Raw genomic sequence first — 24,070 nt, 5'->3', positions numbered from 1 at the left:
TAGAAAGTGGCTTATATTAATTACATTGGCATTCATAACAGGTACAGATAACACAGTACCTGAGTCCATTTGTCTATAAAGACTAGTTCTAGGCTCCTCTCTTCTCTAGAATAATGAATTAAGTGTATTGATGGGACGGCAATGTTTCAAGTTCCGTAATACAAATGCATAATCAGAACATTCTAGTATCTGTTAACATTGTTTAGAAGGCTACATTATAGTTTGATTAGATTACGCACAGCAAAATTCCAGTAAGACGATAAAAGGTGAACGTGGAAAAGTAAGCACTATTCAGATATTTACTTTTTCAATATGTTGCTAGTGTGAGTGTATCTTCTGAGCTGTATGTTCTACTATGTTCCAAACCACCAAATCTCTATACTGGGCAAAGTGAGAAATTTCTATTTTGAAATCAGCACTGTTAAATTCTCAGGAAAAAAAAATTCACAGAGGCACAATAGGTTAAAAAGCAAAGTATACTTCTGGTGTTTACACCCTGAAACTCTGACTCCATAATATTTATACAAAAAGGCATTAACATGATAATACAGAACTGTAGGAAGTCAACATAATTGATTCTGCAGGAATTTCTTTTTCTATCCATCTGCATCCAGAACTGAATAAAACCTAGCCTACTGAATAAACCTAGCATTTATTTTTTCCTCAGGTAAATACACTGTCCATAGGATGCCTTTATTTCCAATAGAATGCCACAGAGAAGTATCATTTACTTGCAAATGGACTGAATTCCCCCGAAGGCCTTCCACAATGGGAAAAAATCTGTCAGTATTCTTCTCTTCTGCTGCAGTAGTCAGGGCTTCCAAAATTTTTTCAAGGCTACACCATTATAGGCAACAAACAGAAACAAATATTTAACAGATTTATCAAAACAGATGTTTAAAGCTTAGAGCACATAAAGACATTTTATTCAAGCTCTTTACACTGTCATTTGATAACATGAATACACTCTTATTTGATCACATTCAGACATCTAAAATTCTACACAGACTCTGCCAACTAGAATGGAATCGCTTCTGCAAAGTCTGTTTAGCCCTTGTAACACCAGAGATGTTTGTAAAACAAGCTTTTTCTGTAAGTCTTGGCAGAAAATTGTTTGCAAAAACATCATAGGTCCGGTTAAACAAACATCCCACATGTTAAATAAAATGTTTAGTTTCAAAGCATTGCACAACTTTAGGCTTGGTTTTTAACTTAATGATTTGCAATTAAAATTCTCACCTACTTATATTTTTTAAAAAAATGTTTAACATTTAATATAAACCCTGTGTATTCCATGCTATACTTACATGTTTTCTTCTCCAACAATACATATTGCAGAAAGAAGCTTAGCTACATCTGTCATCATGTTGATTTGTCTGGGATCAATTGCTTTGGCCAATAATGAAAAGCTTCTCTGCTCACCCATTATTCTTTCCAAACCATACTGAACAAAAAAAGAAAAGGAAAGGTGACAGAAATGAAAAGGTGATGGTCTGAAGCAAAGCCTCTAGATATTTTTGACATATTGCCCTGAATACAACATCAAGCTGGTACAGTAGTGGCAAGTGTTGCTCCCTCTCCTATCCCTCTGCAACCCTAGGTTTTACATTTGATTCTGCAACATTTCTCTCTTTTCCAGAGTAAATAGTAATATTCATTCATGTGACAGAAATGTGATCTAGTATGTTTCCCCATCCCTGTTGAGAAGGTTACTTATATATGTCCATTTCCAATGGTGAGGGTCAAATATCATACCCACCCAGTGATGTAGTTGCTGGCTTTCAGGAAAATGTAAATATTGTAAATAGTTCTACTAGGGCATGAAGGAAACAGGGTCTCTTCTTTTCTCCCTTTCATTTCTTAAGGAGGGTTATTTTAGTTGCACAGTTTGACTTTTTGTGGGTTGTTATCAGTAAGGGGCATATCAAAATGCCTGTGTTATTCCTGTATATTATACAGGATGGAAGGAGCATTCCATCCAAGGATGTTCCCCTTTCACTGTTGGGAAATTTGGGGGTCCACAAATGGCTGCACTGGGCAGAGGAAAGTGCCCTTCCTAAGTCAACTGATGGAAGATGTTCTGTCAGCAAATAAGCCACACTGGATTCTGACCATAAATATTCTAGTCAGAAAAAAACTACGTGTTCTTGGAGCAAGTGAAAAACTATCATAAAGTAGTCTGGTAAAGCATGCACACAAAAACGAAAGAACAATAACAGTATAATCTAATAAATAATAATACACAAATTGCCATGTGGTTAAACACCCATATTTCTAAGTAAGTTTAATAGTCTTCCATACACCTAAATACCCCAAAGGCACCAAATCCCATCTGTTCTTGGATGGTAAGAAAGGTCAGCTCTGGATAGTACTTGAATAGAAAATATCAGACGAACACCAGGTGCTATAGCTTGTATTTCTTTCAGAGAAAGGAATTGGCAAAAACACTAAGCATTCCTTGTCTAAGAAAACCCTATGAATTTGATGGGATCACCATAAGTTGGCAGGCAACTTGAAATTATACACGCACATGTGTGCACACAAACAATAGTCTTCCATAGTACATGGTCCCTTTACACTACCCACAAAGCAAGCAATGTTTAGCTCATTTCAACCATCTGATGCTAAAAATTTTATTGGCTATAACTTCAACTTATAATTGCCAATATATTTTTGGCAAACAAGCATTTAAATGAACATCTTGTCTTTGTTACTCTGATAAATATCCCCAGGGGGCTGTGGAAAGATCCAGAGGGGTGGTGAGGGGGGGAAGGGGTAGTAGGGGCATGGTAAGAGGGAAAAGGGGGTGGCAGGCTTTAATCGAAGTATTGTTGTACAAGAAAGACAAGGAGAACCATTAGTCTTTAGGACCGTGGTGGGGATGAGGGTTGCATGAAACCTCTTTTCAAAGTTCCTTAAAACCACTGCACCGCCTCACTGATAACTTCATGTCATGGTATCTCCTGCTCTTCACCTGCCCCCACAAGCTAACTCCCCTAGCCACATCTTTAGCTAGTGGTGGTGGTGGCAAGTGGTGGGAAACCTTCAAGGTTGGGCACAGGGCATTGCTTCTGTGGCCTAGGGTGGTGCCATTTGGGATAGACAGATTGACTGAAGCAAGGAGTTAGAGCATGTGGTGGCATGGGAGGAGCAGCAGCAAAAAAGAAGGTTTCAAATTTGGGACCCTGCTTAAGCTTTGAGCTTTGATGGGACTTGGCTGGCATGTTGGAGCTGCACTGCTGCTCCTGCTTTCTTTTATCAGACAGGCTGAGAGAAGAGGTAGCAGAAGAAACAATGTTGGTGTACATGGAGAACACCTGAAGCTGTGTGAAGAACACATGTCCCTGGCAAATGAGGTTGAGTATCTGGGGTCAGTTATTGGAAAGAGTCCTTCACCTTGGAGTGGCTTCTGTAGTTAAAATCTCCCTTTCTCCATCCATGCCAGTCTTCAGTCCAGAGTATGTGGCCTCTGTAATGTTCCTACACACACCAGCTATCCCCCTCTCTCCCCCAACAAAGAAGGATTGAGAGTCCTTCCTTAACAGGGATAAACCTCTCTCTTTGCATCTGATCACCTTGGGAACAGCAATCGAGCAGTTGGCTGAGCAGTGACCAAGAGGCCTCTTGTCCACAGTGACCTTTGCTGGAAAGGCAGCATGGATACAGTATGAGGTTTCTCAATTACTGGTCAGCCAGCTGCTCGGCTGCTGCTCCCTTAGTGAGCAAATGCAAAGGGAACAGTGACTGAGCATTTGCATGAACAGCAACCAGGAAGCCTTTGCTACACGGCCAGTATAGGCAAGAGGCTTCTCAGTCACTGCTCCCAGGGTCACTGGATGCAAAGGGAGCATCTACCTAGATTTGTTGTTTTGAATACGCAGTATATGCAGATTTACATAATATCATGAGATACGAGGAGGGGTAGGGTATTAGGGTTGTCGCCCAAGAGGATAGAGGGCGATAGCTGGAAAAAGTTTGGGGACCACTGGTCTAAAGCAAGTGTGGTAATCAAGTGGCCTTCAGAAGTCATAGAACAGCAACTCCCAACAGTATTTAGCATTGACTATGCTGGTTAAGATTACTGGGAGGATCAATTCAACAACATTCAGGAGGCTGCATGAGTCAAACATCTACTGTAAAGTTATCCAAAGCTTTCAAAATAAAAAATAATACTGTACAGAAAAACTGGCCTGCCTACCTATGGGTACAGTTTCCAGTTAATCCCAGTTCCCTCCAAAAATAGAAAAAATCTGGATGCAACTCAGTATCAAGGCAATCCTTCGAAAATTCAATCAAACATAAAACCAAGTGTAGAATCTCAGTAACTAGGTATATAATTGTAGCCTTAAAAAAAATTAGCAAATTAAGTTACTAACCTTGTTATTCATAAAAGCCTTCAAACACTGTATGATCTTATGTTGAATCTTCTTCAAAATCTTGTCCTGACTGATGGTAAGAAATTAAGAAAAGTTTAGGCCATAAAGCTTATTCTGCTTTTAGTCAATATTGTGAAGAGCAGGAGAAGTCTTACTGTTTCATTTCCATGAGCCTTTCCAAGATGTTCAATAATAATCCAAGTCCTTCATGTCCAAAATTCTCAACCCAGCTGCAGAAAAAAACATTGTTTTTATTTTTAAAGGAAATACTTTTGGTTTTGTCTGTCATGCCAGTTGTATCTTCTGCTAACATTGTGACTGGAAATGTTTATCCATTACTTCAAAATGAAATAATGGACTTGGGAGGCCATCTTTGTATTTCTAATTGTTTTTTCCTTGAAAAAAAATCAGAAGTATATTAGAAATAATGCATTAGTGATGGGCAATAGAATGAGCTGTTCTTTAAAATTTAATAAATAAAATTAAAGAGTTACATTTTAAAGTGACTAATTTTAATATGGATTCTGCTAAGGCCTGGAAATGTTAAGAGGACTCAAACACAGATAAATCCAATTAACAAGCTGTTTTCTTTTACTTTTGCCCCCTCCTCCCCCACCTCATTCATGGAAAGCCAGCCTCTCACACAGATTAATACCGTAAGTAAACCACCAGTCTCTGTTTTCTATCTTCCGGATTCAAACACTGTCACCATTAGACACTTCTTGATTCTCCAGCCCACTTGCCCTTATTGCTGTCAGTCACTTGTACTAACACAAAAATGATGTCTATTCAATAACAGTTTGTTTGAAATAATTTGTCTGGAAAGTAGATTATCGTCCACATCCTCACTAAGGACTCTGTTAAGCACTGCCTTAAGCAAACACCTCAAACAAGATGCAGATCTGTGGATCTCACACTTTCAGGTGTCTTCCCCTGCATGATTTATTTTTTTACTATCTCTTCCTGTTGAAGAAGCCAGTACTGTGTTGTACTTTGCATCTCTTGGCTGGCCTAAACAATGTGTATTTTGGACTCACGTGCTAAAGCAGCCAAGAAGCATTGGGAGGGGAATGCCCTGATAAAGGAAAACAGGATTTTTGTTTTATAACAGCACAGAATGTCCCCTTATGTGTATTATGATGCTACTGGTGTATTTAATCTGTGTTGCTCATTCAGTTGTTGCTAAATTAATCTCCATATAATTATGATATTGCCGAAAGGTCTCTTGAACTAAGATTAGAATTTGATTAAATCAACATTTAATAAGAGCTGTATTGTTTTATCACAGGATCTACTTATAAATTGCTTATGAGTTTAAGAACACCGAATGTTAATATAGTTCATAACTAAGTTCTTAAGGTAATGTGGGAGACTATATAAGGTCTTGTACACACTCACTTTTGTTACCTTCTATGTGTATGCAGTGAACTTGTACTACGTGTGTACTTATAACAGTAGTGAAATTGTATTCTTTTCTATGTGGAATGAGATGTCTAGTGATGAGCTGTAATATTTACCTGTTATAATCTGCATTCTTAATAAAATGGCACAAAGAAGGAATAATGACATGAAGAAGGAAATACTTTGTGGAACAAAATAAATGAAGACAAATGCTTTGTGATGCTATTATATGTGCAAATCAGGACAACTGGTTTCTGTTGGACCAAAGTGCTATCCAGGATGTGCACTGTGATCATATACTCTCCTAATTCATTGCCACTGGAAGCTGCAACTTCCAAAAGTCAACCAAGGACTAGGTCAAATTAAACATAACTGGAGCTTGAAAATGACTCAGAAGCTGCATCTAGTGCAATATGCAGCATCTTGATTGCTGACTGGAACAACTTATAGAAATCATGTAACTATTTTTGAAGGCATACTGCCCATACACTTCTAGTATTAATTCCGTATGCAGGTAATGAGATATAAAGCCCTAAATGGCTTGGGAATTTTATATTTGAAGGAATCTGTCTCACTGTATACGTCCATTTTTTCTACAGTTGTTTTCTATGTCCCACTGGTGGGATTAGCACAATGTGAGTACATGGGAGAGGGCCTTCACTACCAAACCAGATGCTAAGGTACTCCCTACAGTGACCTGACTAACACTGATGATTTCATTCTTGTGCCAAGTGAAGATATCACTTTTCCTCAAAAACTTTGGATCCTAATTATTTCATTTTAACGGTTTTAAAAATATTCAATAAGGTTTTAGTATGTTTAGTTTATGTTTACTGTTTTAAATAGCTTAAAATGACTTTATCTACCCAGAGTTCTTATAGGGTGGGATATAAAGATTTAAATACATATGTAGATTTATTTGCAGGAAGAGCAGGCTTGCTACCACCTCATGGAAAGTATTTCTAGCTTCGGGAATGTATGAAGTGTATTGGTATAATTAGAGATAAATCATCTATGGGGTGGGCGAAAGAAGCATGAACATTTTAATCAATGTGATGGATGAGATATTTTTGCTTTCATTTACCATCCTATAGATTCTTCCCCTCGGTCACTGTGTGTCTCCCCTCCCATTTTCTGATTTCTCTTTCAACCTTGAAAGAGATTTTGGATTCTAATGATTTCATTTCATTCATTCTTTGGACCCTAATGATTTCATCTGGGAGAGAAAAATGTATGTCTCTGAACTTGAAACCTACAGTGCTGGAGAACACTCAAATGCAAATTAAACATTCATTCCACTTCCACATCCCTGCTACCAGTCTGACCATCAATATATTTTAATTCACCTTCCCAGATACTGTGGGTGTAAATACATTTTTTTCATTCCACCCAATGTAAATAGGAGTATGTAAATAGTATAGATCCACGATGGTGAATCTATGGCACATGTGCCAGAGATAACCCGTGAAGCCATTTGGCCTGGACCCGGCAGACAGAAGGTGTAAACAGATGCATGCACCTGTTCCTCCTCCTCCCAGACCTTTCCCAGTCTCCAGTTGCCTCTCCGGAGGCAGCTGGAGACTGGGATAGATGCAGGGGGAGAAGGAGGAACAGGCCTGTTCCTCCTCCTCCCAGACTTTTCCCGGCCCTCAGCTGTCTCTCTGGAGACAGCTGGAGGCTGGAAAAGGCGCTGGGGGAAAAGTCCTGCCCCAAGAGGGCGGAGGTCCCACCCCGGCACCAGATAACAGCTAGCATCGGAAAAATTTTACCTGGGGCACTCAGCCCTGAAAAGGTTCTCCATCACTGGTATCTTCTTGGTTGAGGCTCGAATCAAGGCTTCTACCTTAAGCTCCCCCGGGGGTGGCGGACCCATTAGGATGGTCCACCCTCGAAGGCTGATGGAACCCAAAAGGTTCCAAGAAGCCCTAGAGGGATATGCGACTGGTTCTGACGGCAATTCTGTTGATGCCCTGGCTAATATCTGGGATACCAACCTGTCCAGGGCTATACACAGTGTCGCTCCCAAGCGTCCTTACCGGCCTGCTCCTAATAAACAACCATGGTATACGGAAGATCTTAGAGTAAGGAAGCGGGCTGTGCAACGACTAGAGCGTAACTGGCGAAGACATCAGCGTTTATCTGACAGGACACTCCTTCGCTCTCATTTGAAGGCCTATGGAGTGGCAATAGGTGCAGCTAAGAATTCGTTCTATGCTGCACGTATTGCGTCCGCAGAGTCGCATCCAGCAGAGCTGTTCAGGGTTGTGAGGGAGCTGACTCAGCTCCCTCCCTCCCTGAGCCCTATTTTGGTACCATCTAAAGCCTGCTGTGATGATTTTAATAACTTCTTTGCGGATAAAATTTCTCAGATCAGGGCTGATCTTGACGCCAGTATTTATGCAGGTCCTGTAAGAGAGGCGTCCGAAGCGTCCGTGGCCCCAGTTATACTGGATCACTTTGAGTTTGTTAGTACCGATGAAGTGGACAAGATCCTTCGAAGCGTTAGGAAGACGACGTGCTCTCTTGATCCCTGTCCCTCATGGTTGGCAGCTCAGGGGGGAGATGCGGTGCTGACTATGTTGCACCGCATCATTAATACATCTCTAAGAGAGGGTCAGTTTCCATCTAAATTGAAAGTGGCAGTGGTTAAACCCTTGCTTAAGAAACCCTCCTTAAACCCCCTGATTCATAACAACTATCGGCCCATCTCGCTGCTACCTTTTTTGGGGAAGGTGATCGAGAGAGCAGTCGCCTTCCAGCTTCAATCAATCTTGGATGACACCGATTTTCTGGACCCATTTCAAACTGGCTTCCGGGCGGGCTATGGAGTTGAGACTGCCATGGTCGCCTTAGTTGATGACCTCCATCTGAGCATGGACAGGGGAAGCGTGTCCCTGTTAGTGCTCTTGGACATCTCGGCGGCTTTCGATACCATCGACCATGGTATCCTTCTGGAACGTCTGGGGGAGTTGGGTATCGGGGGCACTGCTTTGCAGTGGTTCCGGTCCTACCTCTCGGGTAGATTCCAGATGGTGGAGCTGGGGGACTATCGCTCCGATAAGAGGGCACTTACATCTGGTGTCCCTCAGGGAGCGATTTTATCCCCTATGCTTTTTAACATCTACATGAAACCGCTGGGAGAGATCATCCAGAGACACGGGGCGCGGTGTTATCAGTATGCTGATGACAACCAAATAATTTTCTCTGTGTCTCCGACTGATGCAGTAACTAAGGATGGCATCTCTCCTCTAGATGCCTGCTTGGCGTCGGTAATGGGCTGGATGAGGGAGAACAAACTCAGTGTGAATCCAGGGAAAACAGAAGTACTGGTGATAGGTCCCTCGGTTCCGGGTGGTGAGATTTGTCAGCCTGTCCTGAATGGGGTCACGCTCCCCTTGAGGGACTCGGTGCGCAGCTTGGGAGTACTCCTTGATTCGTCGCTTCATCTGACATCCCAGGTGGACGCGACGGTCAGGAGTGCTTGTTATCAGCTTCGGCTGATATGCCAGCTGCGCCCCTACCTGGGCCGTCGGGACCTTGAAACTGTTGTACATGCTTTGGTAACCTCTCGATTGGACTTCTGCAATGCACTCTACATGGGGCAACCTTTGTACCAAACCTGGAAGCTTCAATTGGTGCAGAATATGGCAGCCAGACTGGTCGCTGGTAGTTCCAGGACAGACCACATAACACCTATTTTAGAAGATCTCCACTGGCTACCCATTCACTTCCGAGCTCAATACAAGGTGTTGGTTTTGACCTATAAAGCCCTAAATGGCTTGGGCCCAGGGTACTTGGAGGACCGTCTCTCCCCATATAATCCACCCCGCACACTCAGAACATCTGGGACCAATTTGTTAGAGGTCCCTAAATCCCATTTGGTGAGGACATCACAGAGGGCTTTCACTATCGCCGCCCCCTCATTGTGGAATAAGCTCCCTATAGAGCTCCGTTCCTCTGCATCTTTAGTTTCTTTTAAGAAACAATTAAAAACGCATCTATTCCAGCTGGCTTTTTCACTCTAGGTAATAGTGTTCTTTCTCTGCTCCTTGTTCTTGTTCTTCGACCCCGGATTAGTGCAATATATTGTCTTTTTCTTGCCCCTAGTGAATTGTGATTTGTATAGATTCCCGTTCCTACCCCTAGTAATGATGTTTTTAAACTTTTTATATTGTGATGCTTTATCTGTATTTTATTGTTTTTTGTCTTGTAAGCCGCCTTGATCATGCAATTGGAAAGGCGGGATATAAATAAAAATTATTATTATTATTATATATCCTTGAACTTCAAAGTTCATATTTTAAAATACAGCACACATTATACCACACAAAAGCCTAGTTCTTCTATCTCACAGATAATATGCAAAAATCCAGTGGATCCTTGCTTTATGCGGGGGATCCATTCCAGCCCCCCTGCGTGCTTAAAGCGAATTCTGTCCATGCTCAAGCCCCATTTAGATGAATGAGGCACATTCCCGTCCACGCCATTCATCTAAATGGGGCTTCCCATCTGCGTGACCTCAAATCCACCCATGGGAAGCCTGCGTATGGGGCAGGCCAACTATATTAAGCATGTAAGAATGTATCACAAGTTCTTATAAGCTTAATATTTTTGCATAGTATCTATGAGATAGCAGAAATGGAATTCAATGTGAGATAAAATTACTGCCATTTTTGTCATATTCTTGAAATATGAAGTTCCAAGTTCAAAAATGTGCAGCACTTATATACTCAGGCACACAGAATAAGATGTCAGAACACCTAGGGCAAGAATTTAGAGGAAAACTGCCATTATTATAGGTAACTATGTAATATAAGACCTTGTAAAATCTTAATGTATTTACTTAATGGAAAAAAACTGGTATACAAACATTGTTACATAGCATTACAGGTTGTTACCAGAAGACTACATAGTTGTATAGGATTATAGCATGATTACCTGACAGGGTTACTGGTCAATGACACACGAAGAGATTCTAAGCAACCAACAAGTTTCTCATCAGCTATTCCCGTTTTCAGTTCATATATAATCTCTTGAGGTGAGATCTGTCTGTTGCTCTTGAAGCATCCCTGAAAAGTAGCAATCACTTACTGTAATATTATATTTACTGTAATGCTTTTATGATTTTTTGACTGGAGATATGTGAACATCACATATGTTCATTTCACAGCATTTTAGCAGTTACCATACACAAGGCTCTCATTAAAAACTTATTTTAGTTGCAAAGAGACCCTATCCAACATGCAATACACTTTTACAGTATCAGATTCTTCAGTAGTATGCATACAAGCACATGCATGCTAACTAAACTTGGCTGTGTTTGCAGCAATGTGAACGGAACAAAACGTCTAAGAAGAATTTGAGCTGAATTTAATTACTGTATGTTTTTCTTACTAACATGCATTAATGCCTCTCAATAAGATTCTCTCTCTCTTTCTCTCTCTCCCACATTAAGAGTACTTACCACTTTAGAAGCAGTACCCATATACTGCACAACCATCTCTTTTTTGGTACTAAAGTCTTTTTCTCTCAGAGGAGCCTTTCGATCTTCATTTAAATTCATATCTTCCTGAGAACAAGAGGCAGCACAGGTACTACATTAGATCTATGGTCTCTCCACTACATAAACAAAAAGACTTCTAAAACCAAACTCACTTCAGCACCAAGTAAATAAAAGCACCCAGAAACTGGATGTGATTTTAAAAAAAAAAATCAAATAAAATATATCTAACAATTTATATGTAAGACAAACAAGAAGATTATTATTTTTTCTTCCCCTCAAGGAGCTTATAATCTAAATTTCAATTTAAAAAGGGTGGATGAATTAAAATTTTGGTTGGAGTATATGGATGGGAATGGCTCCAGGGAAGGGGTGCACTGAGGTGATATTTAGTATAAAATAAGTAAAGTGTTAAAGCATATATTTGTATGAAGAAAGCATAATAATTTGTATTGTAAAATTTAAAAACATTAATTAAAAAAATTAAAAAAGATGGCAGAATTTTAGGGAGGACATCCAAGATTTTAATCTTATTCTGCATTTAGATGTCAAAAACATGTCCATCCTCAACATTAACTGGTGTCTATCAGAGTAGTAAGTAAATTCTTTGGCTTCCCTGTATTTAAATCTCCAAATGTTCATCAGGGAAAAATTATTCATTAAATCTGTAAATCTTTTTGGTCATTTGCCTTTGGTTTTTAAAAATCTTTTTGGGTGATGCTCTGTCAAATTAATAAATTGACAACACCATTCCAGTACTCCTTCAGGATTATATCCTCAAAGTTGTATTCAGATATTTATTTGAAATCTTTGGGAAAAATTTATCCCTTTTTCTAACAAGGCATATATGGCAACAACTGGTGTTCTAGAATCTTGAATTTCTAATTCCAATCTGATATAGAATCCATTTGGAATTTTGAATATTTCTTTCGCTGTCAGTTTCTTGTTGATCTAGATAACAATGCCTCTTTTCTTTTTGCTTGCTGCAAATACTTAGTTTCCTCCTAATTTGCTCTTTCTTGGGTATTTTACGTCTTTCTCTTGTTACGTGTCTCCCGGAGCTGTATAATGTATTGATTCTGTCTCTTTGTTGGTAGGTAAATGATACTCCTAATTTCTCCCATCGTTTCCATATTCCATTTTTAATGAGAATCTGCATCAAGAATCTGCACTTTCCCAGGGAGGGATGGGACTCTGCAAGATTGATATGGAAGACTGTTGTGTTTTATGTTATGTCTATCATATGTCATTTTTCTTTTAAATCAATAAAAAAAAAAGAATCTGCACTTTCCATCTTTTTAGAATTTGTGTTGATACATCAAGGTGGGGGGAGGTATTTATTTATTTCACTACCAGTACATTAATACTAAAAAATTTAGGAATTTAAGTCTCAAGATGTTTCTTTTTTAATCCAATAACATTTGCTAATGCCAGGATGAGACGCTGAAATGCCACATCACAGACTAATACTATTTGTTGTTGTTTTGTGTTTTCAAGACATTTCTGATTTATAGCGACCCTAAGACAAACCAAGTATTCTAGGCAGAATTTTTTCAGTAGTTTGTCCTTGCCTTCCTCTGAGTCTGAGAGGGAGTGATTCACCCAAGGACATCGAGACGTTTTCCATGGCCAAGCAGGAATTTGAAACTTGGTCTCCCAGTGCCTTAGTCCAACCCTCAACCACACCATACTGGGTCAGAGTAAAATGTACAGTCGGCCCTTCTTATACATTGATTTTTTTATGCGCGGATTCAAGCATACACAGTTTGAAAATGTTCAAAAAAAGTATAAATTTCAAATATCAAACCTTGATTTGCCATTTTTATAAGGAACGCTATTTTGCTATGTCATTATATTTAATGGGATTTGAGCATACACGGATTTTGTTATACACGGGGGATCTTGAAACCAAACACCAGCGTATAACAAGGGTCTACTGGTAAATTATATTAGTACAAAATTTAGAATCTGAGTTTACATTTTGAACCATTATATTTTACTTAGTGTACATAGTGTATCACAGTGGCTCAGGATGAAATCGTGTCTCAGCCATTGTTGTTGTAGATATTCATGTCATTTCCAACTTATAGAGACCACAGTTGCATCTACACTGTAGAAATAATGCAGCTTGACACCACTTTAACTGCTATGGCTCCATCCTACAGAATTCTGGGATTTGTAGTTTTTGTGAGGCACCAGCACTCTTCCGCAAAGAAGGCTAAAGACTTTGGGAAACCTGATTTTTCCTAAAGTGGTTGAAAACTCCACTGATCACACAGGCTGCTCCCAAGGCGGCCCGAATACGCATGGCCCAACTGCACAGTGCGATGTCAAACCACACCAGAGTGGGGGGGGGGGGGGGGGGGGTGTCACCACTCTACCATGCATGCATATCGCCACACAAATGTGCTGCTGGCAAGTGTGACTTGCCCAAGGTTATCCATTAGTTTTCCATGGCTGAGCAGGAATTTGAGTGGTAGACTTCCAGTATCTTCATCCAACACTCAAGCCACTACACCACACTAATTCTTAATACTATTATCCAATATTAATTTTCAGTCACCATCAATTGTTTTATGAGCTGCTATGTACATATAATTTGAGCAGTGCTGGTACTTTGGAGGAAAAGAAATATACAGCTATAACCACTGGTAGCTCACGTCTCCTCTTGACATTTCCATGTTAACCCTTCCTCCTCAGACTCAGGCCATCCGTATTAGGAACATTTCAGTATTATGTTTAAAATATTACACCATCGTGACCCATTAAACAATTCTTACCATCATTTTTTCAAACAGCACAAGGATTTCTGTGTCTGTGAAAGGTGTAGGAACGAAGCCATCTACATCTGCAGAGACAGGCCAGTCACCAGTTGAAGAATGCGAATGTTTCATATTTGGTAGAACTGGTCTATCCTTTTTGCTGCCTGCAATCCGTATGCTAGAAAATTTATCAAACTGAACAAAAAACAAGAGTAAGAATTTCTAAAATTGACACTGAGCCCAAATATACATACGGCCTCTCCCCATGTTTCAAATATTCAAAACATATTTACAACAGCCTTTAAAAATGCTAACAGCTGAAACAGTAAGCATAATTTTTTCCCCTGCCAATCTCAAGGAAGGAAGTTTGTTTTGATATATCAAGTAGCAACAGCCAGTTCATTCAACTGATGATCCACTAATGAATTTGTTTGAGCTTCGGGTAAAACCTTCAAAAGCAACAGAACTGGTTCTCAGTTTTAGTGCCCTGGAAACACATGCCCACCCCATCCCCCCGTTTTTGACCTTAACAGTACCACTAGTCTGTTTAGTTCTGTTTCTCCCCAATAAACCCTTAGGACTAGAAAAGGAAGATAAATGTCCTATTCAGTTTGGTATCCAAACTTTTCAGCTATGGTGAAAAGGCAGGAAGTTACAGAGCTGACTGGGAGTTGACTTCCACACCCCTTTGAGCTTCAGAAGTGATACTTATTTAGTTTGCTGCTTCTTTTCGCTTTGTTTTGAAAAAAGCTAATGTGTGATTGTACTAAGTAGTTAATATTAAAGTAATGTTCTGAGAATGCCTAAACCTAGTCCTAGATCACATAAAAATTATGTTATTTGAAAGGTGAACATAATTGTTGGGGGAATATCGTTAAACCAGTATCTTTAACATGTGTGTTATACATTCAGACTTATTTGGCTTCACCTATGGCATTGTCAACTCTGGCAAGGGCTAATTTACATTCCCATGAATGCCACCAACACAGCTGAAAATCAGCCAAAAATGCAAACAATGATGATGACAAATCTACTTGTGGTTTCCATTTCCAGGGCTTTCAGCTCTTTCTTTGGCCAGTGGAATGGGTTGTTGGGGGTATTTTAAAATCCAGGACGGACAATTTACTTTTTGGGAATTTTTCTTTCACTCAGACCTTGGCTTTCTCATTCCTCCTCTGCCACACCTCCCACTTTGAAGCAACTATAGCTGACTGCATCTAAGCTGGCAAGCAATAATTTACTCACAAACCAGAGCTGGCTATCAGCCAGACCATAGTTTTCAATTATACTTTGCTGGCAATCTTGCTCAGCTAGGAGGCAACAGCAAAAGATAGCTTACTACAGAGGATGTGCTAGAGTGCATAATGGAAGAACAGACCATGTAGGCCTGAGGCAAATTCATGCAACACCAAAGTATTATTTGGCATTACATCTGAAATGAGTTAGTGTGTTTCAGTAAACAGTCTAATTTCTAGGACAAAACATGTAACAGTGCTATAATATATTCCAAGGAAGGCTCCTGTTAGCCGTTAAGACACAGGGTTTGTTGCAGAACAAAACAGAAGGAAAATAATCTTACCACATCATCTGTCAGCGTCTTGATGTGCAAGTGCTGTAAATAAAGACACAAGCTGGTAAAATACAATTAAAAATATAACTTAAAGCAAAGCAAACATATTCTATTTACAGTTCTCTCCAGCCGCCAAGTACAAGCAAACATGAAGATTGCTCTTATTAAGCAAAATGTAATAAGACAAAGTATACATTATCAACAGTTTCATATTTTAGAAGATGGAAGTGAGAGTACAAGGAGAATTTAGATGTACAGACTTATCTCTGAAACATGGCTTTATAACAAGTTGTTCCATGGTCTACTATGATTTCAGTTCACTGCTGGACAGATTTCATGCTGGAAGTCATTTTCAGTAGTTCACTAAGGGTCCATACAGGCAGGCCAAAATAAAGCTGCTTCGGGTCACTTTGGAGGTATGTTGTTTAAATGACACATGCATCTTAAGAGGCCAGAAGCTGCGCCAAAGCAGTGCTCCAGTCCTTAGAACTGGAGTGTGGCTTTGCATGGCTCCTGGTCTCTTAAGATGTGTGTGTCATTTAAACAGCATATCTCTAAAGTGACCCAAAGCAGCTTTATTTTGGCCTGTCTGTATGGGTCCTAAGATACAAAATTCAGTTTTGGTGAGTTTTTCCATCCTTTTTCCTGTTGATTAATCTTAATCCTCAATCTTAAACTTTGTAATGATATCCGGCATTATCCTGGTACTTTGGAAAAAGTAGTAAAGGCTTGCCAGGAATTAGAAAACACACTGGATGACTGCAAAGGGATATCAATCTAAGGACTGTAGCACACGGTGAAAATTGGAAGGCGAAACTGGTCACAATTCAGGGTCATCCAGGACATCAGGGACAATTTCGCAATTCCTTTTCAGACGATGCTGTACACAAACCAGTTGGAATCCAAACAGAAAGTGAGGTGAATCAGGGAACAGGCATTTTAACAAAAGTACTGTGTTTTCATTTCCAGTTCATTCACGAATCCACTTTCTTCGCGTAATTGCAGCAGTCTGAAAACCATGTGCTGGATTCTCCCTGTTCCCAGATTTCCCAGGCCGAGGAAAGGGAGGCAGCCTTGTACTTAAAGGGACACGGACGGACGGACACCCTCTTTCCCTCTCACAGCTGGTTTCCTCCTGCAGCCTCTAATTAAAGGAACAGCTGGTCGGAGAAGGCAGAGAGGACTTTTGGGAATTCCTCTTGTACAGGAGGGAGGAATGGAGGATATATCCTGGAAAAGGAGGGCATCTAGGAATTTCAGCCCTCGCTGAAATCAGGCAGGTTTATGGACCAGCCCCATCCTCTTTCTTTCTAGTGTGTGTATGTGTATTTGTGTGTGGTTTTATGGGAGTTTACAAAGGGAAACCTGCCTGCCTTCCTCTGAAACAGCTTCGGGGGCAAAGAGGATTTTCCTCCCCGTTTCCCTTCCCTCTCTGGAGCATGTCTGTGCATGCACTTGGGGAAATGATAATTTGGAGCATGCACAAAAAAGTTATTTCCAAGCTATCAATGGGATGTGTCCTCATCTGTCTGAAACCCAAATTCGCTTTCTACCCACTTTCTTGCTCAAGTAATGTGCTTTTTAACCCACTGTGGTGCTCTGTGTGTGATAGACATTAGCAAATTTGCTTGCTTTTCCAGGATGCCAACACTTTAACCATTTTCAGGATGGAAGCACATAGGCCCCCTTGTGATAAAGTCCTAAGTGTCTACGTGTTTCCCATTAAGCTAAAGCCTGTGGAGTTTCAAAGATTTGCAAACATATACCTGACTGGCAATTTACCATCCCCAGTAACTAACCCAACTGGTCAGTACAGGGCCTTGAAATGGAAAATGGTCAAATTCTGAAGTCCTCCTACCTCCTTGAGAAATAAACCCACATGGTTCCTGCAGATATTACCTGGTTCCCATAGGTGATACCTCCTATTTTGCACACCTCTGCTGAATATTATTCCACAACATGAATTTTGTAGTGGTCAGGTTAAGTAACTTGAAGTCAGTCTAGCAGCTGGAAACAGTCATGTTTTCCTTTCATTTACAAGCAATCTATCATTCCCTTTGTTCTGCTCCATCCCAAGACCAAACCTCAGAGCCACTGAGATCTTTTATTCTTTGCTAGGTACAAACCTATCTTGCTTGCCTTCACCTGGGACCCAACACTGACAGATGTGTGTGTTTGAACATCTCCTAGTTCATATAGGAATTCATTTGGCTTTAAAGCCTGTTTGTTTCTATTCTCCCCTAGGACGCTGCTCCAGTGCCTAGAGCCCACACTACCAGGAGCAAGACTTGTCCTTTCTCTTGTCTTGAAGCACCTAGTTGTCTCATTTGTCTAGAGACATGTATTGCCTTGCACAATGGCCCAAAAACTGGCTCTCTATATGACACAGTAAACCTGGGGTCTCCTTGCTTCTCCATTTGTTCTTTCAGTGAGACAGGACAACTAAAAAGGCAATAATGGTAGTTATTTCTCTACTTAGGAGCAACACCTTGGGCTCACTTGGATGCTAAAGATTAATTCCCGCCAGTGCATTATTCAGAGACAAGACAGACATCTGCTCCAGAGGGAGAAGATATGATCACTTGTTGAGTCTTTCCCCTCAAGAGTAAGTGTTGGAGATTGCAAAAAGAGGTGGAATGGCTGGTGTTGGGAGGAATTGGAAGGTGATAGAAAAACAGAGAACGAGGAAATCGATAGAAGGATTTTAGCTGGGATTGAGATGATTGTGTTACGTGAAATACAAGAAGGCATAAGGAGGAAGGTTAAGGAAGGAGAGATGGGGGGAAAGGAAGGTGTAAGGATTTGAATGGTTTGATGGGAAAGAAGTAATGTTTTTATGTGAGTTATTTTTGTATGTGAACATATATTTACCGAATAATATGTATTGTGTTTAATATGTGTCTACTAGCATGTTTAGTACATGTGTTTGATTTTGGTTTTTTTAACAATTTGATTTGTTGTTTCAAAATTAATAAAGATTTACACAAAAATAAAAGACGTACAATAATTGAATATATTGAGAGACAGAGAGAGAGAGAGAGAGAGAGAGAGAGAGAGAACAGCTGAGCAACTGTGCAGAGGCAATGGCTGCCCCTGCAGAAAAAATAGGCCCCATACAGACAGGCCAAAATAAAGCTGATTCTGGTCACTAAGAGGCCGGAAGCCACGCCAAAGCCACGTTCTGGTCCTAGGGGCTGGAGCATGGCTTGGGCGCATCTTCTGGTCTCCTAGTACGCTTGCATCATTTAAACAGCATACCTCCAAAGTGACCTGAAGCACTTGGCCTGTCTGTATGGGGCCATAGATATTGTATCTTCTGGTTGGAGATTCTCATACATTCTTTTCTCTATGTGTCAATTTTCAGTGGAAGGCAAGAAAATATACAGTAGAAAACCAATGCAGGCAGAAGGTATTTCATAGAATCGTAGAGTTGGAAGAGACTGCAAGGGCCATCCAGTCCAACCCCATCCTGCCATGCAGGAAATCACAATCAAAGCATCCCAGACTGATGGCCATCCAGCCTCTGCTTAAAGACCTCTAAGCAGGGAGACTCCATCACCCTCCATTGAGGGAGTGTGTTCCACTGTCGGACAGCCCTTACTGTCAGGAGGTTCCTCCTAATCTTGAGCTGGAATCTCTTTTCCTGGAGCTTGCATCCATTGCTCCATTGGGTCCTAGTCTCTGGAGCAGCAGAAAACAAGCTTGCTCCCTCCTCAGTCTTCACCCTCTTTGGACAGTACAGTGGTGTTGCCTGTAATGAAAATGCCAGCGCCTGCACCTGCTCCCTTATCTGTAGCATACCTCTCTGAAGATGGAGGCAGCAGCGGCCACTTCACTCTCCACTTGCTCTTCTGAGGAGGCAGCAGACTGACCCTCTGGAAATCATTTTCCGCCAGGGTCGGCTCTATCATATAGGCGACCGAGGCAGCCGCCTGGGGTGCAAGATTGGGGGGGGGGCGGCATTGCAGGGAGAAGTCCCAGAAGCCCCGTCCCCTTCCCTCAATAGTCATGGGGCGCCAGGTTTAACTTTTTCAGCAGCAGCAGAAGGATGAGGAGGAGAGAGGCTGGGAAAGGGCTTGAAGGTGCCCAAAAACAACAACAAGAAGAAAGAGCCTCCTCCTCCTCCTCTTTTGGCCCTGGAAGGCAGGGGGGCCCTGGGGGGTTGAGGAGCCCAGGCAAAATGATGCCTGTCTCCCTCCCTCCATGTAGCCAAGGGAGCATTGAGAGCCCAGCTGAAGAGCCCAGCCGAGAAGGGTAGGCAGTCGGGGCTGCTAGCAGGCCAGGTGGGTCCTCCTTTCCCAGGACACCTCCTCGTTCTCCATCCCAGCCTTACCTCCAGAAGCAATTCCCAAACTGCAGAAATAAATCCACCTTCAGACTCCCTTAAACTGCCCTGAGGCTGAGAGAGTGTGACTTGACCAACGTCACCCAGTGTTTGTGCATGGCTCAGCCAGGATTCAAACCCTGGTCTCAGAGAATGCTCCAATGCTCCAAGGCTTCCTTGCATGTGCTGTTGCTTTACTCTCTCTTTTTCTGTCCCCAAGGAAGTAGTAGTTGTGAGTCCGGGTCTTGGAGTTGTGCTGATAGGCGTGTCAAAATGCCCTACGTTTTGAGCATGGCCGAGAAACAGGAATTTATATTGTCTTTTAATAACGTTTTTGGCTTCTAGGTGGTGGTGTCCTCCATTCTTCTTGAATGTCCTACAATTTGTCCTACATTTTCCCTACATTTTGAGAGGCTATGGGGGGGGGTGCCAAAATATTTCTCGCCCAGGGTGGCCAAATACCTAAAGACAGCCCTGTTTTCAGTCCTCTTGTGTTTGATTCCTTGGCTGTGAGCGGAGGAACAGTCCATGTCTTCCAGACTTTAGTCCTCCAGGTGTTTTGGACTTCAGCTCCCAGAAGCCCCAGCCAACAGCATGGACAAGGAACCCTGGAAGCTGGAGCCCCCCAAAAGAGGACAAGTGTAGGACCTCCAAGGGAAATGTAGGACGTGACCCTACTGCTCGATGCTCAAGAGAGTCTCAGGGATGTCGACGCAGGCTTCTTGGCCATGCTCAAAATGGAGGACACTTCGAAATCCACCCTGGACATCATAAAGGCTGGCATGGGAGGGTGCGTCCTGGAAAAGGAGGACCTCTGCTCAACCTGTGGAGGACCAAAGTTTGGGAGGACGGCTGGTCACCCACATGTTACTAAGTATATTAACGTTAAGCTCCATGCTGCTCAGTCCTGCTCAAAATGGAGGACGCTTTGGGGCTCCTCCTGCAGAGAGAAGGCCGGAATGGAGGACGCCCTGAGCGAAGCCTCAGATACTCACGAACTTGGGCTTCCTGCCGCCTTCTCCTCGTCCCTCTCCGTCCAGAGGCGCCTTCCCTTCCCTCAGCTTCCCTCTGCCTCGCTCCATCCTTGCCCTTCCAAAGGATGCTCCGCGAACTCGTCGGTTGCAAAGCTGGCATCCAAATCCTCCCGCCAAGGCTCTCCCCGCCTCCCTTCCGGGTACGTCAGAGCCAATCAGAGCCCGAGCCGCCCAGAGCGCTGACGTTCTATTGGACAGATCTCTTGTCCATCCACAGAGTCTTGTTTCTGATTGGTGAAGGGTGACTCATGGCTCGGCTATGCTTCAACGCTCGGACTGCTGGCAGCGGTTCTGGTCTCCAGGTTCCCGTAGCCTGTGAGCATGCGCAATTGAGGGGAATGAAGCCAGCCTCGCCGTAAGGGCAGCTGGGTTGATTCTGGTCTCCAGCCTCCCGGTGCCTCTCAACTTTGCGCATGCGCAATTGGGAAAAATAAAGCTAAGAGCGTCGTAAGGGCAACTATGTTGGTTCTGGTCTCCCGTGGCCTCTGAGCCCTGCGCATGCGCAGTTGGGGGGAATGAAGCCAGCCTCGCAGTAAGGGCAACTGTGTTGGCATGGGCTGGGTCTTTGCAGAAATGTGAGGAGAAGGGCAGATAGCAGCATAGCAGTAGCATAGGGAGGCATCCTGCAAAGAAAGAGATCTGAAATTGGTTTATTATTATTATTATTATTATTATTATTATTGCCCCAAATACAAAATGCACATTGTACATGGGACAAGCTTTGGAGGCTCCACTGGCTTCTTCCTGAGGCAAAAAGTGTTTCTACCTGACGAAGAAGCCAGTGGAGACTCGAAAGCTTGCATTGAGCATTAAAAGAATCACTGTTTTGTAGGTTTTGGGTGTTCCTGAATAGTAATAGGGACCACACATCTAATACTGTACAACTATCCCATCGATTACTGACCATGTTGGGATTTTGTATGAAGGTTTAATATGTAAGCCGCCTCGATTATCTTTGCTGAAGAGGCAGGAAAAAATAAAATTTTATAATAATAATAATAATAATAATAATAAATTATTATTATTATTATTATTATTACAGTCATCCCTCCATATTTGGGGCTTTGATTCTTGACGGATTTGATTAATATGTCCTCTCTAGGAATATCTAGGCCCTCCAGTGCAACTCTATGCTCAACTTTAACAGAAAGTTGCACTGAAAGACCTAGAGGTTCCTAGAGAGAACATATTAATCAAATCCGTGAAGAGTCAAATCTGTGGGAGGTTGATCACAGTTGCACTGGAGGACCTAGAGGTTCCTAGAGAGTTGTCCTCCATGGTGTTGATAGGGTAAAAAGGAGGCTAAATTAAGGACTAAAGGTAATAAATGATAACTAGAAGCCATTGACAATTCAAAGTTGCTATGTGACAAGAAATTGCCAAACCTAACTGTAAGAGATGTGTGACAAGAGATAACCAAAATTGCATAGGTAGTATACTGGACATTCGCTGTACGGGAAATTTCTGTCCTGCGGTTAGACTAACGGGAAATATATAGGGGAGGGGGAGACATGGGGGACAAGGGGGCCACATGTTAACTTGCTAGCTCTCACTAAGATCTCGAATGACCTTTTACAGGCCAAGGCTAATGGCCTTTACTCTGTTCTCATTCTTCTCGATCTGTCTGCAGCCTTTGACACTGTTGATCACTGTCTCCTAATTGACATACTCTCTGACCTTGGGTTCTCAGACTCTGTTCTCGACTGGTTTAGATCTTACTTGTCTGGCAGATCGTTTGCAGTAGTTGCAGGGGGTCAGACTTCTTCTCCTGTTCCCTTATCTGTTGGAGTTCCCCAGGGCTCTGTTCTGGGTCCCCTTCTGTTTTCTCTCTACACACTGTCCTTAGGAAAACTCATCAGCTCTTTTGGTTTTTCCTACCATCTGTATGCCGATGACACCCAGCTGTATCTTTCTGCCCCTGACTTTTCGCCAAGGCTTGAACAGCAAGTCTCATCTTGCCTTACAGCTGTCTCGCAGTGGATGCGCCATCGGCGTTTGAAGCTCAACATGTCCAAGACGGAGCTCCTTGTCTTTCCTCCTAAGCCCAACCTTCAACACTCCTTTTCTGTCTCTGTGGACAACATTTCCATTCAACCAGTCCAGCAAGCCCGCAGTCTTGGCTTTATCTTTGACTCTTCTCTGTCGTGTATCCCTCAGATCCAGACCACAGCCAAGGCTTGTAGATTCTTTTTGTACAATATTGCCAAAATCCGACCATATCTCTCCGCCTCTACTGCCAAGATCCTGGTCCATGCCCTAGTGATCTCACGACTTGATTACTGTAATGTCCTCCTGGCTGGGCTTCCTCTTTCTCACCTCCGTCCTTTAATCTCTGTCCAGCATTCAGCTGCACGCATTATCACTTCCACCCACCGCTCTGACCACATTTCTCCTGTGTTGGCATCCCTTCACTGGCTCCCTCTCCCTTTCCGCATTCAGTATAAGCTCCTGCTGTCGACATTCAAAGCCCTCCATGGACTGGCCCCTCCTTACTTATCAGACCTTCTTTCTCTTCACCTTCCCACCAGGGCCCTCCGTTCTGGTAGTCAAGGGTTCCTGTCTCAGCCCAGGATTTCCTCTGCCCCATCCCGGATTCGCCCCTTTTCACTTGCTGCCCCTCACTCCTGGAACCTTCTTCCTCCACAAGCAAGAGCCATCACTTCTTTAACCAGCTTCAAAACGGAGCTGAAAACCATCCTATTCAGAGAAGCTTTCCCAGGCATCGCATAATTGTCGCTTACTATCTGATGTTCTGTTGTTGGCTGTTTATCGATCCATTTCCTGTATTCCTATGTACTGTATATGTATTATCCTACTTGTGATTATGTATTTTCTCTGGATAATGATTAACCATCCATTATGAAGCCTTGCCCTCCCTCCAGTCCATCTGCCTTGGTCCAGACCTCGGAGGTTGAGAGGAACTGCTGGACCTCTTACCCTTTCCCTCCACCACTCCCTTCTCCTTCTGTGTCATGTCTTTTTAGATTGTAAGCCTGAGGGCAGGGAACCGTCTAACTAAAAAGATTGCATGTACAGCGCTGTGTAAATTTACAGCGCTTCATAAATAAAGGTTAATAATAATAATAATAATAGCTTGCAAGGA

General features: G+C 42.2%; 1 protein-coding gene across 2 annotated transcripts in view; it reads right to left on the bottom strand.

Annotated features, from left to right (window-relative positions):
• DIAPH3 (diaphanous related formin 3) overlaps nucleotides 1-21,025 on the bottom strand; it is a 132,488-nt gene extending 111,463 nt beyond the window's left edge. For both annotated transcript variants that reach the window (XM_042460876.1, XM_042460877.1), the window contains exons 1-9: nucleotides 20,929-21,025; nucleotides 15,619-15,651; nucleotides 14,058-14,234; nucleotides 11,242-11,346; nucleotides 10,716-10,846; nucleotides 4,532-4,606; nucleotides 4,377-4,446; nucleotides 1,308-1,444; nucleotides 732-837 (exon numbers count right to left, since the gene is read on the bottom strand). In XM_042460876.1, coding sequence (XP_042316810.1) covers nucleotides 732-837; nucleotides 1,308-1,444; nucleotides 4,377-4,446; nucleotides 4,532-4,606; nucleotides 10,716-10,846; nucleotides 11,242-11,346; nucleotides 14,058-14,234; nucleotides 15,619-15,651; nucleotides 20,929-21,015 — 921 coding nt within the window. In that variant the 5' untranslated portion in view covers nucleotides 21,016-21,025. The remainder of the gene's footprint in view (nucleotides 1-731; nucleotides 838-1,307; nucleotides 1,445-4,376; nucleotides 4,447-4,531; nucleotides 4,607-10,715; nucleotides 10,847-11,241; nucleotides 11,347-14,057; nucleotides 14,235-15,618; nucleotides 15,652-20,928) is intronic.
• Between the last annotated feature and the right edge of the window lie 3,045 nt (nucleotides 21,026-24,070).

This window comes from Sceloporus undulatus, chromosome 3 (assembly GCF_019175285.1).
Source record: "Sceloporus undulatus isolate JIND9_A2432 ecotype Alabama chromosome 3, SceUnd_v1.1, whole genome shotgun sequence".
NCBI classification, from domain to species: domain Eukaryota; kingdom Metazoa; phylum Chordata; class Lepidosauria; order Squamata; family Phrynosomatidae; genus Sceloporus; species Sceloporus undulatus.
This window is presented reverse-complemented; position numbering and strand designations above follow the sequence as displayed.